We start from the raw sequence: 19585 nt of genomic DNA on the forward strand, positions 1-19585 counted from the left end.
AAATAATGTTTTGATAGGAGGATCTAATTTGATGGGTAGCAAAATTATCAGTGTTCTGGCAAATATTTATTCCTCAAACATCCAAATGAGTTTAACCAGTCACTTAATTCATCGCTGTTTATGGGATCTGGTGTATAGATGAGCTGACATATTTTCTAAATTACATGTATTACTTAATTCATTATAAAGCTCTTTGGGACATCCAGGGGCCACAAATAGGCAATTATATAAACAAAAAGTCCTTTTTCTTTTAAAATCCTACCCATTCAGGAAGATGCAAATTTGAAAAATATCAATCCATTACTAGTTAAAAAGGTAAGAGAAACATGTAATTCACCCTGCAAGCCCACTCACCGCAACGAAACAGGATCTTTCAATTAGGAAGGCTGAAAATTGACATGTGCCAAAGGAATGTAATCACTGTTTTCAATGGCCCACATCAAAAGTACAAAAATGTTACTGCTTCAATTTGCCCTCAACTGCAAAGACTGCTGTATTCAAGTATCACATTAGTTATGGGATTAGTGTGCAACTCCAGTGTGGTTATTTGAAGGCTCAGCTGCTTTGATTTTGGAAGTGAAGTCTGAACATTTCTTACATCTCAAAGCTGATTATTCAGGAAACAGCAGTACTTAAAATCTGGTATGGAAGATTTCTTTAGCCATGTGGGTCCCCACACTGATGGAAGGAAGAAAGCACACAATAAACTTTGACAATTTTTGTACAGGTTTATTTAAAACAAAAATGTTTTCTCTGGAAATACATTCAGACCCTACAAAATCAGTTAAAGACAGACTTCATTTTGTTTTTGAAAAGGTACCAAAAATAATCAAAACCTCAGCTGAAAAGTGGGGCATTACCTAGGATTGCAATTATTTACACCAAGATCCAACAATGGAATCTTCCATCGGGTACTGATGTGAATGCAGTTTCAATGCGATGGTTAATCTATTCACCAGCTCCTCCTCAACTGGAAGAAAAGTTCCTGACACAAAGCTCTGCTAAAAAATTTAAAATAAAAACAAAGTGGATTTCTCAAGGTGACTTCCTTACTTTCCATTCCTTCCAATTCCTGCATTGCATTCAAGTAATACAGCCATAGTATTTATATCAATGTCCTAATTTACATACAGTACAGCTTAATTACAACATAGCTAATTTTGCCAGTCCTATGTAAAAACATGCAGCTATCATTTAATTCTTGATCCCTTCAATTTAGGAGGCATCACAGTATTCATGCTCCACTATATTGGGTCAGGGATGAAATCTATACCCAGTACTATTCACGGTAGTACATTCATCAGGTCAGACAGAAATATTTCATTCAGAAGAACTGAAATAATATTGAAAAATGTTTGAGGAGTTTTCCCCAGAACAAATCTGCATCTCTAGGTCAACAGAAGGAAATTTACATCCCATCTGCCCTGAGGAATTTTCTCAACCATGAAGAGGAGAGACAGATTCAGACATTCTGCCTTCCCAGTAAGAAAACATAGCTGCCAGAAACCAACAACTTTTTCCAGAGGACTATGATGGGGCAAAACAAAAAAAGAGTCAAAGGAACAGACTTTCAGATGAGTCAGTCAATCTTCACTTCAGCATGGCTTGAATCAGTAGGTCCCAGTAATTAACTACAACCATTGCTAGGCTCCATTAGATGCTAATGGCACAAAACAACGATTCTGATTCTCAACAGGCTTGCCCAGCACCTGAGCTCTACTGATTCCCATTAGAGTCAGAGCGTTTGGAAGATGTAGTGAAGTAGTTTATATGTCAAAGAAAACTTTTAGTAGTAAAGCCCATAGCCTCAAGTTTGTAAGCACTGCATTGCTATTTGGGAGACCTTTCAGTCAGAAACCTTAAGAGATGATAGAGGTGAAAGGATTAAATCGCTGAAAAACATTGATTGGGCATGGCTGACAATATACAGATTTCACAATTCATCTTTTTCTTTAGTTTTATCTTTTGGTGCATCCTCCTCCTCCTCCTCTTCCTCGTCCTCTTCCTCTTTCTTTTCCTCTTCTTCCTCCTCATCCTCTTCCTCCTCATCTTCTTCATCCTCATCTTCATCAGCCTCATCGTCTTTCTTTTTCGCTTCCTCAGCCATACGTTTGCTTTCTTCCTCATCCTGACTTTCCTTCATCTTCTTCTCAGGCTCCTAAACGAAACAGCGAGAGATCAGAAATATGTAAAGAGAAAACTATGGAGTAACAATCCAGCCAGACCTATAACCGTAGCATCAATAAACTGTTATCCCACAAAAATACAAAAATGAGTTAACGGAAGCTTCTCAGTTGGTGTACTTTGGCAGAAGTAAAAGTAGTAGGCCACTAGTTTGCAGAGTCAGCAGAATATCAAGTAATTTTTATTTCTTTCAAATGGGTTCCTGTTGTCATGTGCCCATACATTATGAATTTTTAGACAAAGCTGGTATGTTGAATAATTGGATACAGACTTATTAACTGCTGCAAATCATGTTACCTGTGACATTTGAGCTTCAAACAGTCCCAAGTCTCCAGTGAATACCTAATTTAAACATGGCCATTCACTATCATCAGGAGAATTCACAAATCACTTTGGATCAACACTAAGAACTAAAAACTTTCAGCTAGTCAGCCTCTGTTTCAACTTGACTAAAACTAAACATCAAAACTCAAATGTGCATAAGGTGGATATGAATGAATTCTACCAACCCATCAATATATTACACTCGTTTCTCTCATCTAAACAAGACTGGGTGATGCTTGGGTGATGAATGTCAACACAATGTTGGAATCCACCTACACATTTGTTTAGGAAAAACGATTCTAAAAACTTGCAAAGGTCAAAATGATGGGAAAGACATGTTGTTGACTACTTTAAAATCAGCATGAAGAAACATCCAGGGAGAGTTCCACTAAAAGCCATCCAATTAGTTGCAAATCAGCAAGCAGCCAGGATAACTAACAATACCTCAAACACAGAAAATCTCAAGAAGACTTCCTCCATCCTGTTCAACTTCCTGGAAATTCGACTGCTAGGAACCTCATAGCCTGCTGAGAAACTTTCACTTTACAAGACCCTTACTTTCAATTTGAAAGCAAAGTTTTTGGTGTAGGAAATAAAGGTTCAGTTCCTCAGTGGGATACCACTGGTAATGTACACTCTAGCTAGCATTCAACTAAACAAGGACATGGGTAAAGCTGTTGGGGTGCAGGATATTACATATTGGTGGAAATGTGTTAAATTAGTTACAGGAGTATAAAAGAGTCAATGTGAAAGGAGTATTGAGATTGATTGTAATGGTACAGCTCAAGGTTTGTTCCAAAGACGTGTACAGATTTGTGTGTCTAATTTCAATGCTTCAAGAAAAACAAATCAATTTAGGAAATGGGAAAGTCAAAAAAGAAGTTGCACTTACATTTACATGATAAAGTTATGAGTGAAGGCTTAGGAATTAGTATTAGACATGGTGTAGTGATCCTGAACAATGGGATATGTATATCCAGAACAATAGAAGTTTTTAGAAGAAGCCGTTTCAGAAGAAAAGAACATAGTTATATTCCAATATTACAACAAAAATGAAAGGATATAAACTCTTTTCTGTCAATTTGGGCACAATTAATAAATAGTCACAGAGATACTATATCTCCTGAAATCATCTACAAGCCCTCAGAGCAAATGGTACACATGGGGGCACGTGTGTTAGGTAGAAACCAAGACACCACCCTCACTAGTGAGATAACTCGACGAGTGCACACCAATCAGCTCATGGCCTATCACAGGTCTCAACAATGGCAACCCAGGCCACAAAAACCTTCATGGTTCTTAAAAGGGCTTGATAAGCTAAGTGCTGAGGGTATGTTTCCGTTAACGGAGAGTCTCTAGGTTATTATCTCAGCCACAGAAAACAGAAGGCTTGGGGTGCGGAATCGCCTCACTCGTTCCTATGTTTTTGATGGTCTTATGGTAGCCAGAGGTGACAGTTTCTTGGTAATAAAGACTGTCAGTCACGTCTTACTTCTCAGGGGCCTATGGGAAAGAAGGCAAGTGATTTTTCTTTCTTTGTTGGGATGTGCGTTTTGGAGGGCTGGGGAGCAGATTAGAACAAAGGCAGGCCTGTGCACTAACTCAGCAGGCTGGTTATCCTAATTTCCCAGTTGTAAAATTATCCGCCTATCTTGCCTGTCAGGAAAGTAGAAATCTGGGATGTCAAATTAAGGCCCTTAAATTGTCATTAATCACTTAAAGGGGTTTAATTGGTGTTGAGTCAAGTCCTGAACATCATTTTCCCTATCCTCCCCTGTATTTCAGTGTTGCTCTCTCCATAATGAGTAGTGCTTGTTAATTGTCTTTAAAAAAATCCCCACTGGGAAGGCTCTTGCAGTGCAGTGGAAATGTCTCCACTTCTGACCCAGAAGGCCACCTGCTCCAGAGGCATGTCATAACACTTAACAGGTTGATTAAAAAACCAAATAAAGTTCCCTGGATCTTCTACAGCAGCACTTAAGTGGGGAGACAAAATCTCATTAGAACCAACTTACCCAATTATATCCACTTCTCACTACCTCTAGGGACAGGAAAATTCCACTCTCCAGGATGAGGCAATGAAGATAACTAGTAACAGATCAGCTATAGTCTTTAGGGATTTTAACCTAACCAGAAATTGACTGGGGCACTAATGTCTGTACAACTATTGGGAAGGAAGCCTTTTGTTTAAAAAATGTCTGATTCTTTATAACTCCATTTGTTTAAAAAAGTCAAAACAAGAATAAAGTACCTTGGACATGATTACTCAAGTTTACAACACAATGTGGGTGAGGCAGTTAACTCAGTCATAGACACTTTGTACAGGCAGACCAAAGACTATTCATCTGGAACGAAGTGTTACAGGGTGGCGCATTCCAAACATCTAGGGTTACGTGCCGAAGGATGCACTAAAGCTGGGAGCAGCTGTCACAGCAGCTTACTGAAAGGAGGCCACAGTACACAGATTGGAATTCATATTAGACCTCTCATGCTGTATGTTTGATATGCAATATTCATTTTATATCTAATTCACAATTTCAAATACAGTGAGGTATCACAAGTGCCATACATTATATTGAGAAACTGATCTGCATAGCACTTTGTAATGTCAAATTTGAACTGTTGTTTTATGTAACACAAATAAAATGTGTCTTTTGGAATAAAAGATAATATTGATTTGTGAAGAGAGTTATTGCTAACCAAATTTGACTGTTTTTCATTACAAATTAGACAAGTTCCTTGGTGGGTATTACAATAAATGCAGTACATTTGAATTTCAACAGGATCTTTAATACAACTAGTCTGGAACTGCTTGGTGGCTGGCCAAAGCAAGTCAAATGTTAGGATTTACTAACAGACCAATACTGACAATAGTGAGGCAAGTATTCCAATTCATAAGTGATTGGTGTGACTGTTAATACTGTTACATGCATTGATGGTGTGCAAAACAAAGAGACAACATAGGAGCTGAGCAACAAGTGATTGCGTGGTCTGCTTCTATTGAATGGCACAGTCTCTTTAGAAAGAAAGCGATTAATATGTGACAGTAATTCTGTCTTTAGAATTCTGAAAGGGACTATGCTACAAGCTGCTTCACTTTGATATCAGAGAAAATGGCATGTAGTTGAAGAAGAATGCAAAAACTAATCTGCATAAACATATACCTGAAGGGGATTGGTCATCATTCAGTTGCAAAAATTGAGAGCACTGAAAAGGCAAATCCAACCCACAAATGTCTGGATTTTACTGAAATGGGATAAAAGATGGGGTGGCATTTTAAATATGATCAGAAGGCTGGAAACTTTGGAACTGGCTGACCTTAACTATGATCAGTGGAGTTTTCCATGCTTTGGGAAACAAGTGCAGGCATCACTGGAGTGCTTCCTTGCCAGGACCCCAGACAACCAAATAACTTCCGAGAAAGAGGTGGTGTCTAAAAACGTTTGATTTCCAGGTCTGACAGTCATAGTTCACATCAGACTTGGTTTCCTTTGCACTAATGGGCCACCCTCTCCCCAAGCGATTAAGTGGTAAAATCTGTGGAACAGTTTTCCTATGGAAAGACATGGAGCAAATGGTTTTGAAACAATCAAATACAAATTAGACAAAATTTATCCCTGAAAACTATTAAGCAAACAGTAATGAGAGATATCAATGGAACATGCAGTTTTGGACTAATAATTCACAAAGCAGTCCACCACTGGAGCTTTCCTCACCTTGTATCAGAGTTTGTTGTGGACTTGAGGTTTATTGCCATTGCCAATCAACAACAACTTGCACAGTGAAATTTTCAAAGCTTCACAGGGACAGTTTCAAACAAAATTTGATACAACTGCATTAGGACACAATAGGAGAGGTGACCAAAAGCTGTCACAACAGGTATATTTTAAGAAGATCCTAAAGGAGCACAGGTAGAATCAAAAGAATTGGAGTGTGAATTATTGTTCATCACATTACTAACCTAAATCCACCTGGCATTTTCCCCATTTTCCTGCATTTCTGGCCAAATCCATGATCAAAACTAAAGCTGAGCAAAGAACAACTGGAACAAAAAAGGAACTCCAAAAATATCTAGTAAATCTAAGAAGTAAAAGTAATTGAAAAGAATCATGTGACTGTGTAAGGAAATCTAATAGAGCAGAGGGCATGAATGAGGTCAAAATGGTTAGAGAGCTGCAAAGTAGTTGATGAAAAGCATGAATTTTGAAGTCATTCAGTGGAGACAGGAGCAGATATATTGAACAAGATAAAAATAGATGGAAAGTAGATACTTGGCAACATTAAAATTTTACACATCACCCAGTCCAGATGCGATGCACCTCAGCTTGCCAAGAGCAGCAGTTGTGGAAATAAGATCTCTAACTATAACTTTTCAAACTCCTTTGGATGCAGGAGTGTTGCTAGAGCACTGGAGGATTGGAAACGTTACTCTCCTATTCAATAAAATGACTGGGATAAATCTGGTCACCAGTCAAACAAACATGAATGATAAAATTACCGATCTCTTGGCAAGACCAAGATTAATTCTCATTTGGAGAAGCAGGAATTAATAGGGAAAGCCAGCACCGATTTGTTAAAGGAAAATTATAGCTAAGTAATGTGACAGTTTTTTGACAAAGTAACAAAGGGTAAAACGAAGGTAGTAGTGCACTAGATGTTTTCCATATATTTAGGGGAAAAAAAAAAACAGACTTAAAGGCATTAAAGAAACAGTTGTAACTTCTCAGAGTACAGGTAGTGATAAAGAGAACTGATAAATGGTTACAATTATGAAGTATTTAGAGAGGGTAAAAACAGAGAAAAACTTTTCCAATTGCTGAAGGATTGAAGTCAGATGCCACAGCATTAAGATTATAAGCAAAAGAACCAGAAGCAACATAAGGGAACCCTCAGAAATAGTAAGAACTGTCGATGCTGGAGTCAGACAGAACAGAGACTGAGCTGGAGGAACACCGCAGGCCAAGCAGCACCAGCGGAGCAGGAAAGCTGACATTTCGGGGGAGGACCCTTCTTCAGAAAGAGGGAACCCTCTTTGTTGTTGTGAGTGGCTAAGATTTCAAATATATTGCTGGACAAGAGTATGGATAGAAGTTCAACAGTAACCTTTTAAAGAGAATTGGCTAAATTGGAGAAAAAAAAAAGAGTAATGCTGAAAAAGGTGTTGTTAGAACTTTTAACTTACAGTCATCAAAACAGTTTTCAAAAATACCAGTAAAGACGACAACTATAATTTATACTACAAGAGAAGGGAATGTTAATTGGTTGGCAAATGGACTACGATTGGCATTACATATAATGCCTGTAGAAATCAGCATTCTCCTCTCATTGTACAAACACTTGTTTTCTCCAAAGTTGATTTCTTACAAACTATCCTGATCAATGCAAGGTGAAAAGCTTCAACAAAACTCATGTTCTATACTACTAAAGCGTAGAATTAATCGAGTTGTTCTTCAAAGCAGACATCACAGATTTAAAGATGATGTTCTGTGCTGTACAATGTCTGATTTGAATAGGAACAGGCTCAGCTACACACCTCAAAGTTAACTTGTTTTTGTGTTTACATCATGAAGTGAGGTGCCAGACAGCTACCCACAACCCAAATGAATGAGAAAAATGCAAACTAAACAAATGAGTAAGCAAACTATTTTGACGGTCTCAAACAGTTTGCATCATTATTTTTCCTTTCTTTCACACTCCCCATTCACCTTATCTTTATGGTACATTTTCTTAGTTCATAAAGCCAGCAAGTGACACATTGCTCGGCCCGTGCCTATAATACTCAGGGTATTAAATATTGCAAAAAAAATCCATGTGTCCTATTTTCTTAAAATAATGTCCCACAGTATCAACGTTCTAATATAATTAAGTAAATTAGTTTGTTGTCTCCAAATACTCTCGCCATTCCTTTTCCAAATTTAGCCACCTCACCTTGGTCTTTCCCCAGGTCTCCTTGCCGAACTCTTCTGCATATTTTTCATCATCAGTAATGAGGAAATTATCAAAAATAGTACCAGATTTCACCTGTGAAACAAGAATGAGGATAAAGTCCTTGAACTGTAGTAAGCTTACACGTGTGTGCGCAAATTCAATACTAATCAATTATAATAAATTGCAGCAATAATGTCACAAAGTATTAAGTTGTGTAATATTTCAAGGGGTCACAGATTAATCTTGCAAACTAGATGACTGAGAACTCACAGAAACAACATTACTTTATAACCATTGTTGTTAGTAATGAGAAACGTGTTAATAGAATTTATTCACTCCAATCTGTTAGAACTACTGCATTTGGAAGAGACTCCTCCAAAAGAAAGCACCTCTGTACTGAAGAGTAAATTATGTAGTCAAGTCTCTGGTGTCGGTACAGGCACTAAACCAATGCTGACACCTTCAAACATAAGGATTAGATAGGGCAGTGCAATCCTTGCTGTTCTTGCCTTTTGGAATCAGCCACATTAACTGCAAAGCGGATTAATTCAGGACAGCGAAGCCAAAGTCAATTCAAACTTCAGCTCAGGAACATGTAGCGCAGCAGTGAGAATTTTGCCACTTTCTACACCAACTATTTTTGCAACCTTTGAAAAGAAGTGTTAAATGTTTGACAGTTGCACCACACCCACGACATAGTAGTGCAATCTGAGAACTCCATTCAACCATTGGGCTGGATGGAAGAGTCCTGTTCCCAGACCTTTTTTTTAAGCTAACGCAACCTATTTAATACATTATTATTGGATGCAGAAGCATTAAATAGGTTTTTTTAAAAACTTGTCTGGGCAGTTCTATCATAAAAATTCAACTTTTCCTCAATAGCCACACAGATTGTTTTACTGAAATAAATGAGGCAGACTTCTATTTATATAGCACGGTGACCTCAGGAAATCCAGAACAAAATTAAGTAATTTTTTTTTGACGTGTAGAACACTGTTATAACACAGGAAATGTGACACCCAATCTAGGAGCAGCCTGTCCTCCAAACACAAACAGAAAATAAGCAAAAATATTAGCCAGGATGCTATATAGATCTCTCCAGAGCTTCTTAAATTTAGTGCCAAAGAACCTTTTACATTCTCCTGAGGGAGCAGACGGGCCCTGGATTAATGTTTAATCCGAAGAACAGCATTTCTTCTATGGTACTGCACAGAAGTGTCAAAGTAGATTGTGTGTTAATGTATCCTGATTTGGAGTTTGAATCCAGAATCTTCAATTAGGACTTTAAATGGTGGGCAGAAATAGCATAATCTCTCCTCCAGGCCTACAGAAAATGATCTTATTAGAAGTCCAATTGCAATACAAACTGCTGTATCACAAACCTGGAATTTTCAATTTGTTTGGCTCACACTACATGCAACCCAGAGCTATTAGGACTGCTGGAGAGGAACTTAAACATCACTACAGATATCACCCAGAACCTGAAGTGCTATAAGCATGTTGATTTTATTAGGAGGCAAGCTTCGTTCTGCCTCAGCGACTTCTCCAAAGTCAGTAACTGTGATTGGGTTATCAATATTTAAACTGGAAAAGGTGAACAAATACGCTAATCAGAGTTTTTGTTATGATTTACAATGTAGCTATAGTATTGCATTATGTTACAGTGTTCGACACTTCTGTGGATTTACTGCTAAGACAAAAGCAAAACATGATATTTTAGGAGCACATTTGATGATTATTGGCAGTAGTAAGTTTGCAGTCCTGAGTACAGGGGTCCCCAATTTACAAATGTATGATTTATGAATGTTTGGACCTGTGTGCGCAATCTTTAACAGGAATGTAAATTTAAAAGATCTGAGTGGCTATTCTGTATTGTCCTGTATTATGTTATGACTTGCAAATAATCAACTTGTGAACAAACTCAAGTATGGAACCCGTTTGCAACCCAGGGACTGCACTTAGAGATAATGGGAACTGCAGATGCTGGAGAATTGTGCTCCTGAGATGCTGCTTGGCCTCTGTGTTCATCCAGCCTCACATTTTGTTGACTGCACTTATTACTAATGTAAACATTGTTAGCTATTACTGTAACCAGTCATGATCACCACCCATTACTGACCTGCCATAGATCCAGTCCAATCACACCAATGTTCTCAAATCTGTATATATTTGTGTCAGGAGCATATTCAGGATTATCGATCTCTGGATGAACCCAGGCACCTTTGTAATTGGGGTTTTTTATTTGTTTTGGTTTCCATTCACCCTAAACACAAAAGGATGTCAACGTTTAATCAAGCGTACAAACTCCAAGTCCATAAAACACGGCAGCAATACATGTACTAAACCGATGCAACTGCCCTTTGTAATTAATAGTCACAAGTATTCGGATTTTAAACAGTTTGTGTTAGGTGCAATCCTGCTTCCTAGGGATGTGACCAACAAATATTATTGATAAGGCAAACAGTTTGATAGAAAATTTGATACTGCATTTACCTTGCTTGAACTAACTAAAAAGATGATTACAGATTCCGTCACAGGGAGAAGAAAGAAGAGGTGAAATATTCTTAAATGAAAATTTTGAAGAAGGTGTATTCCCACTTTCCCTTGCATTTAACAACCCAATTGGTAACTGCACTCGGCATGTTCAAAAGTACATATTTCTGCAAATGTTTAGTATGTTTTGTTCGTAGCTGACAAAAATGGACAGTTTGTTTCTGTTAAGATGTTTCAGTTGAAGAGTTACCATGTAATTGCGTGGGGTATTACAGGATAAGGCTACTCACTAAATGTATGGAATTATATCGATACTATATTTGCATACATATTCAGGGAAGGTCAAAAAACCCTAATGTGTGCCATGGTATTTTTAGGTAGAATGAGCATTAACTTTTGTTATCAAATTTACACCCAAAACAGTTGCCATCTCCTTGTTCGGAAAAAAAAATACAGAGGCATCAGAGAAAGATGATGTCAGAACTCATGGTTTCATCAGCATCAATAAAGACTGGACAGGTTGGTGCTCAAATGTACTGCACAAATGCCATTTGGTCCAGTCGCTCGAAGGGCAATGAGTTACTCCCACTACCTCCCTCTGCATATTCCTTCAATATCTTTCAAATGTTTACCCAATTTATTTTTAATGACTATTATTGAATCACATCAAATTGGTGACCTTTTGTTATTGATGCTTTGTTCTAAACCCTAAAAAAAAGATTTTAAACACATCGATTAAGTCTCTCCTAACCCTCTCTTCTGCAACCCAACATCTCCAGTTTTTCACATTACTGCGACTTCTTCAATCCTGGAAGCATTAGTAAGTCTGTTCTACACTGTCTCCTTCTAAAGTCTGGTACTTAGAACTGGTTTAAATGAACTGGGGTCCTATAGAGCATAAAACACAGGAAGTAGACCAGTTAGGTCAAATGCTTGGTTTCGGTGTTGTAAATTCTATGTAATACCAAAACATTGTGGCCATTAGTTAAGTCAATACAAACGGTTCCACCTCCATACCTTGTAATCTGGATTTGGGATCATCGGAGGCTCCCACTCCCCGTCCATTTCTTCATCCCAATCCTCTGGTTTCTTGGCATCAGGGTCTGGAATGTTTTCAGGTTTATCCCAATCCTGCATTTGATGTTAGGGAGATAAAGTTAGATCAGGCAGTTGTCACCTTGTTTGCATTGTCAGTAAATCCCTCTTTGTTCTTTATTTTCATCGCCTTCATGACTTTCTTGGAACATCAGCTTTCTCACTAACACATCTACAATAGTTATATCAGTTTATTCCTGGCTATAGGAGACCACATATTTTTCATTATTTGGGACTATAAACTGAAATGGAAGCTGTCTGCTATAACTGGAATACCAGGAATGTTTTGAAATTTGAAAACCAAGTTTGCCTCTCATTGGGCTGTACAGTATAATTCGCTTTTGGTAGCGGTTAAAAGGGGACATTGCAAATACAGTGACAAAATCTTTGAGGCAAGACAATTCTGCCTGCCAACAGCTCTGTGTTTGAGCTACATCATGTTGAAAATCTAAGTGCTAAGTGCAGCAGAGTGGGGTATAAGTATTCAGAGTTGAGAAAGAAAGCATTAAACTCTTCCTCCCTCTGTTTGGGAAGAAGTCAACAAAAAAGAAAGCTTAAAAGAAATAATAGATGAGAAAAGACCCATTAAATCAAAAGACAACCATTACCTTCAGGTCAATCATTATTGCAAAAATTAAAAGGACTGTGAAGAAAATAACTCTTACTGGTCTGAGTTTTTATATTTTACAATTTCATTTACCCTATATGTATTCCTTTCCATCCATTTACTGTATACACCACTTGTGTTTATCATGATTGCGTGCGCGTGTATGTGAGACACACAGTGACAGAGTGTGGTCGGCGGTGGGGGGCAGGGGCCGGGGCCGGGCTGGAGTTTTAAGTGGTATGGTTTAAGTTCCATAAATTTATTTTGACTGTTCTTGATAAAAGGCAAGCATGTTACAATTTTAAAAAAGTGTTGTTATTTTTGGCGTGAACTGCTTTTATCCAGAACAGCAGTCAGTCAGTCAGTTTAAACAAAATAGTCATTTTGGTGCTCTCATTAGGACTTATGTCTTGTGGAACAAGGGAAACGATTATCAGTGCATTCCACCAGTCAGGACTTCAGTTAAGGCTTTTTTCTGATGAGATTGTTATAAAGTTAAAGTTATCGCTGCTAATACCATGTTATGAAATATGAAATCTTAATGGGTCTATATTGCTCTTCGTTCTGCCAACAGAAAGTGCAGCATCAGTCTCAAGCTTAACAGCTTTGCCAACATGAACAATGTTCACAGTTTAGGGCGATGAATTATACCACTACTTTTAAAAAAATTCACAATAACCAAACAACTATTTTTCATTAGTAGCAGGTATACATATCCACCATTGGTCACATTGCCAACAATTACAGGGAGATAGAGGTAACAGTTCTAATCTCACCTCTGGCTTTTTATCATCAACATCATCAATTGTCTCTCGGTCATCCCAGTCCTCTGGCTTGGACACCTCAGGGTCCTTGATCTTCTTTGATGGCAGCAAGTCCCAATCGTCCTCCAGGTTTCCAGACTCCACTTTTGCATTGTCAATCTTAACTTCATATGTCTGATCAGGTTTAATGATCAGTGTGTAGAGGTGGGTCAACTCATCATCCTGCAAAAGGATGATTAGAAAAAGAAAAGGCGTCTTTCCACTTGTAAGGGCCAAGCAAATGAATTTGAAGCCCAATGATCGATCACACCATTCAGTGAAGCATGCCAGTACATCTGTGCTTGTAAGTCCTGCCCACCGCCCACTACCACTGCTACAGGTGAGGAACTAGGTTTTTCTGTTAAGAATATGGAACAAGTGCAAAACTGAAAACTGAACAGAAAACAGGGGAAATAGACTAGGTCTTAAAAATGAAGCTTTTTGATAAACGTCTCGATTTTCAGGTATGACATTCTCTTTAGTCTGTGTTTCCCCACACAAGATACTTTTTCTGTTGTTTGACACCCGTCTGCTCAGTAGAGATTAAAAATCAAATATCCCATTCCATGGTTTTTGCTGCCTGTTTGAAACACTCAAACATTTTCATTTCATGTATTTCTCAGTTCTGATGAAGGTGCTGGGTGGAAAACCCCATTGTCCCACCATAAGATCAAATGGTAGAGGAAGAGGAGGAGGAGGAGGAGCAAGCAAATAGGTGTAATGGAACACGAGAGACACAACAGAGGGGGAAAGAAGAAAAAAAGAAACACACACACACACACACACAGGTATAGATAATGATAAGCCAGGGAGAAAGAATGCTGATAACGAGGATCTTGAGTAAGTGAAATTGGCTGTACTGAATGCAGCCCATATCGTGACAGGGCCAGGGGTGCGCGGGTGGTAAAAGATATAGAGGAAGGTATTCAGTTTGTAAAGTTATTGAATTCGATGTTGAGTTCCAAAGACTGCAGGGTCCCCAAGTCAATCTTGACACACTTTTGTATGTATGATATAGAGATACATATTACAAGTAGACACCATCTAACCAACATTTTCTCGAAACTATGTTACAATGCAGGATGAGTAGACTGCAGCAGGGATAAAAAAGGTATTGTTACTCCTAACCCTATAAACAAAATTAGTCTCAGGCCGTTATAGGGCTCAAGTGAACTCAGAGGTCGTGCTGACCATCTGCATCCAATTAATATACAAATCGCCATCCTTCACCTTTGATGGTTTGCATTGCCCTTAAGATAGGCAAGTAAAATATTCAGTTGGAAGCACAGGTGATTTGCTGGTGGTTGTGGTTAACAGGTAGAAATGAAAATATCACAAGGTGATGGGGAAAAAAAATTCATTTGTGTGAGATAACACTTTGGATATAAGGGGAAAAACAAACAAACAAACAACACTCTCTACTTCTCCATTACCTTTGGTGTCATTGCATTGCCCTTGCCAGGCACGTAAAATGATTAATTGGAAACACAAGTGATTTAGTTGTGGTATACAAAAGATTACGGATGATGTGGTGGGGGTGGGGGTGGGGGAAGAAGCCAGTTGATTAATAGCACTTCTGCATACACAGGGGGAAAGAAAAACACATCAACACCCTTCAGATCATAAATACAGATGAATGAGTGGGAGGTTATAACTCATCACCTACATAAAACACGGAGCACCAATGCACTGTAATGCTCTGCCAAGGCCTGCAACCTTTCATAATTCTATAAAATGTATGGATCAAAACTTGTTTAGACCTCATGTGTTGTTTAACAAATCGAGCTCTTGTGACACAATGGTAGTGCTTTCTACCCATGGGCTAGAAGGTCCAGGTTCACAAGTCCCACAGCACAAAAATCTACAAGGAGTTCCATTTAAGACTATAACCATACATGGCTGTGGTTTTGCATTAAAACTGCAGCAGCATTATAATACTTTAACTCCCTTGGGATATCATAAAGCTCTCTGTGCCTACTACATGATTTTGATGTGGAAGGGTGGGTTAGTAAATTTGCCAATGACCTGAAGGTTGGTGGAAGTGTGGATAGCACGGGGCCGCTGTTGTAGGTTGCAAGGGGACATTGACAGTATGCAGAGCTGGGCAGAGAAGTGGCAGATAGAATTCAACCCAGAAAAAAAGTGTGAAGTGCTTCATTTTGGAAGGTCAAATTTGAATGCAGAATACAGGGTTAATGGCAGGATTCTCAGTAGTGTGGAGGAACAGAAGGATCTTGGGGTCCACGTCCATAGATCCCTCAAAGTTGCTACCAAGTTGTTGGGGTTGTAAAGAAGGCATATGGGGTGTTGGCTTTCATTGGCAGGGGGATTGAGTTTAAGACCCACGAGGTTATGCTGCAGCTCTACAAAACCCTGGTGAGACCACATTTAGAATATTGTGTTCTGTTCTGGTCGCCTCAAAATAGGAAGGATGTGGAAGCTTTAGAGAGGGTGCAAAGGTGACTTTCTAGGATGCTGCCTGGGCTTATGAAGAAAGGTTGAGGGAGCTAGGGCTTTTCTTGTTGGAGCAAAGAAGGTTGAGAGGTGACTTGGTAGAAGGTGTGCAAGATGATGAGGCATAGATAGAGTGAATACCCAGAGACTTTCTCCCAGGGCGGAAATGGCTATTATGAGGGGGCATAATTTTAAGGTGATTGGAGAAAGATATAGGGGACATGTCAGAGGTAGGTTCTTTACATGGAGTGCTGGGCACATGGAAAGCGCTGCCGGCAATGGTAGTGGAGTCAGATATATTAGAGACATTTAAGCAACTCTTGGATAGGCACATCGATGATAGTATAATGTAGGGTATGCAGGGTAGTTTGATCTTAGTAGGATAATAGGTTGGCACAACAACTGTGCTGTACTGTTCTATGACATGCAGATTATCATGACATGTCCAAACAGGTTGGTGAATTCCAGTCCAGAAGGCTCTCCAACTTGTCTGACTCCAATCTAATTTTCATTTCACCCCTTCACTTGCAGTTGAGCCTTCAGTATCTTAGAACCAACTTTTGCATTCCCTCAAACTCTTCACTCCATTTTTGTTTTAAATGCTGTTTAAAATTCACCTCTCATCCAATAATTTGGATATTTTCTCCTCTTTGGTCCAGGAACTCCCTACCTAAGTCCGTTACACCACCCACGCCCTCCACCTCCTCCAGGACTTCCAATTCCCTGGCCCCCAACACCTCATTTTCACCATGGACGTCCAGTCCCTATACACTTGTATTCCGCATGCAGATGGCCTCAAGGCCCTCTGCTTCTTCCTGTCCCACAGGCCCGACCAGTCCCACTCCACTGACACCCTCATCCGCCTAGCCGAACTCGTCCTCACCCTCAACAACTTCTCTTTCGATTCCTCCCACTTCCTACAGACTAAGGGGGTGGCCATGGGCACCCGCATTGGCCCCAGCTATGCCTGCCGCTTTGTAGGTTACGTGGAACAGTCCCTCTTCCGCACCTACACAGGCCCCAAACCCCACTTCTTCCTCCGTTACAATGATGACAGTATCGGCGCCGCCTCCTGCTCCCCAGAGGAGCTCGAACAGTTCATCCACTTCACCAAAACCTTCCATCCCAACCTTCAGTTCACCTGGGCCATCTCCAGCACATCCCTCACCTTCCTGGATCTCTCAGTCTCCATCTCAGGCAACCAGCTTGTAACTGATGTCCATTTCAAGCTCACCGACTCCCACAGCTACCTAGAACACACCTCCTCCCACCCACCCTCCTGCAAAAATTCCATCCCCTATTCCCAATTCCTCCGCCTCCGCCGCATCTGCTCCCACGATGAGGCATTCCACTCCCGCACATCCCAGATGTCCAAGTTCTTCAAGGACCGCAACTTTCCCCCCCACAGTGGTCGAGAACGCCCTTGACCGCGTCTCCCGCATTTCCCGCAACACATCCCTCACACCCTGCCCCCGCCACAACCGCCCAAAGAGGATCCCCCTCGTTCTCACACACCACCCCACCAACCTCCGGGTGCAACGCATCATCCTCCGACACTTCCGCCATCTACAATCCGACCCCACCACCCAAGACATTTTTCCATCTCCACCCCTGTCTGCTTTCCGGAGAGACCACTCTCTCCGTGACTCCTTGTTCGCTCCACACTGCCTTCCAACCCCACCACACCTGGCACCTTCCCCTGCAACCGCAGGAAATGCTACACTTGCCCCCACACCTCCTCCCTCACCCCTATCCCAGGCCCCAAGATGACTTTCCACATTAAGCTGAGGTTCACCTGCACATCTGCCAATGTGGTATACTGCATCCACTGTACCCGGTGTGGCTTCCTCTACATTGGGGAAACCAAGCGGAGGCTTGGGGACCGCTTTGCAGAACACCTCCGCTCGGTTCGCAAGAAACAACTGCACCTCCCAGTCGCAAACCATTTCCACTCCCCCCCCCCCCCCCCTCCCCTCTCATTCTTCAGATGACATGTCCATCCCCCTCTCTGATGAAGGGTCTAGGCCCGAAATGTCAGCTTTTGTGCTCCCGAGATGCTGCTGGGCCTGCTGTGTTCATCCAGCCTCACATTTCATTATCTTGGGTTCTCCAGCATCTGCAGTTCCCATTATCACTAATAATTTGGCCAGCCCTGCTAGTGTCCTTTGGCTCAGTCTTAATTTTCATTATTGTCCATCACTTTACTTCAGCTTGTTTTTCCTACGGTGTGAGTACCACTCACTAAACATTTGCTTTCCCACCACGTACTAGGAATGGGTGTGGTCAGCAAGTTAAAAATGCTGATTAACAGAAGGCATATCAATACTTTAATAGGCACAGCAAGCTTTATGAATTCCCAAGGGAGTTAAAGTATTATAATGTTGCTGCCATTTTAATGCAAAACCACAACCATGTATGATCATGGTCTCAAAAAAAAAAACAAGGACTTCCATTTGTATGACTAATCAAGCTTACATTCCTGATTTAGTAGGATAATGTTCTTGAAAATGAGAAAACTAGATTAGAAAATGTTTCCAAATTATGTGCATATTGTTAAACCACACAAGTCTCAAAGGGTAAATGAAGATTCTAGTTGACATGGCGTTGGATAAAATGAATTTTTCTATAAGTTATTAATACACACCTTGCACTTAATATCTTTCTTGACGAGATGGTTCTTGCCTTTGTAGTTGACAATTACATGCACTTTCTTTGTTGAATATCCACAAATATCGGGACCTAGGTTACAATTAAAACAGATATTTTCAGTCCAGGTTTAATTCAGTTAATCAGATTAACCTTTAAACAGTATGACCAATATATAGGACAACGGAACCCCATATACTCAATTCTCAAACAAACATTTTATCTCAAGAGGGTTGGAATATAAAAGCAGTGATGTGCTTCAGAGACTTTATAAAGCTCTAGTTAGGCCCCATTTAGAGTACTGTGTCCAATTTTGGGCCCCACACCTCAGGAAGGACATACTAGCCCTGGAGCGTGTCCAGCAGAGATTCACACGGATGATCCCTGGAATGGTAGGTTTAACGTATGATGAACGGCTAAGGATCCTGGGATTGTACTCATTAGAGTTTAGAAGGTTGAGGGGAGATCTAATAGAAACTTAGAAGATAATGTATGGCTTAGAAAGGGTGGACGCTGGGAAGTTGTTTCCGTTAGGCGGGGAGACTGGGACCCGTGGGCACAGCCTTAAAATTAGAGGGGGTAAATTTATAACTGAAATGAGACGACATTTCTTCAGCCAGAGAGAGTGGTGGGCTTGTGGAATTCATTGCCGCAGAGTGCAGTGGAGACCGGGACGTTGGATGCCTTGAAGGCAAAGATCGACAAATTCTTGATCTCACAAGGAATCAAGGGCTTACGGGGTTTTTTTGGGGGGGGGGGGGGGGGCGGCGTGGAGAAAGAGTGCAGGGAAGTGGTGTTGGAAATGCCCATCAGCCATGATTTAAATGGCGGAGTGGGCTTGATGGGCTGAATGGCCTTACTTTCACTACTATGTCTTATGGAACTTGAAGTGTGAGCATGGTGATCTCTGTATAATGGACATGGAAGAATGCTGCAGTCAGTATTCTGTAAATCAGTGTATTATATCATGTCATGTAATAATAATGGCATTGAAGGAAGGTTCCTGGCCTAACATGTTCATCCTATATGCGCAGTGCGCTTTGGTTTTAAA

At 40.2% G+C, this 19585-nt stretch overlaps 1 protein-coding gene across 1 annotated transcript in view; it reads right to left on the reverse strand.

The window, feature by feature from the left end:
- Positions 1–708: 708 nt before the first annotated feature.
- The window catches only part of LOC125465672 (calreticulin-like), a 42723-nt gene continuing 23846 nt past the window's right edge, over positions 709–19585 (reverse strand). Inside the window, exons 4-9 of the mRNA XM_059638570.1 lie at positions 18533–18627; positions 13408–13617; positions 11947–12060; positions 10556–10699; positions 8437–8529; positions 709–2158 (exon numbers count right to left, since the gene is read on the reverse strand). Of these exons, the coding sequence (XP_059494553.1) occupies positions 1934–2158; positions 8437–8529; positions 10556–10699; positions 11947–12060; positions 13408–13617; positions 18533–18627 (881 nt within the window). The 3' untranslated portion in view covers positions 709–1933. The remainder of the gene's footprint in view (positions 2159–8436; positions 8530–10555; positions 10700–11946; positions 12061–13407; positions 13618–18532; positions 18628–19585) is intronic.

The sequence above is a fragment of the Stegostoma tigrinum genome, chromosome 30, assembly GCF_030684315.1.
Source record: "Stegostoma tigrinum isolate sSteTig4 chromosome 30, sSteTig4.hap1, whole genome shotgun sequence".
In the NCBI taxonomy this organism is placed as follows: Eukaryota; Metazoa; Chordata; class Chondrichthyes; order Orectolobiformes; family Stegostomatidae; genus Stegostoma; species Stegostoma tigrinum.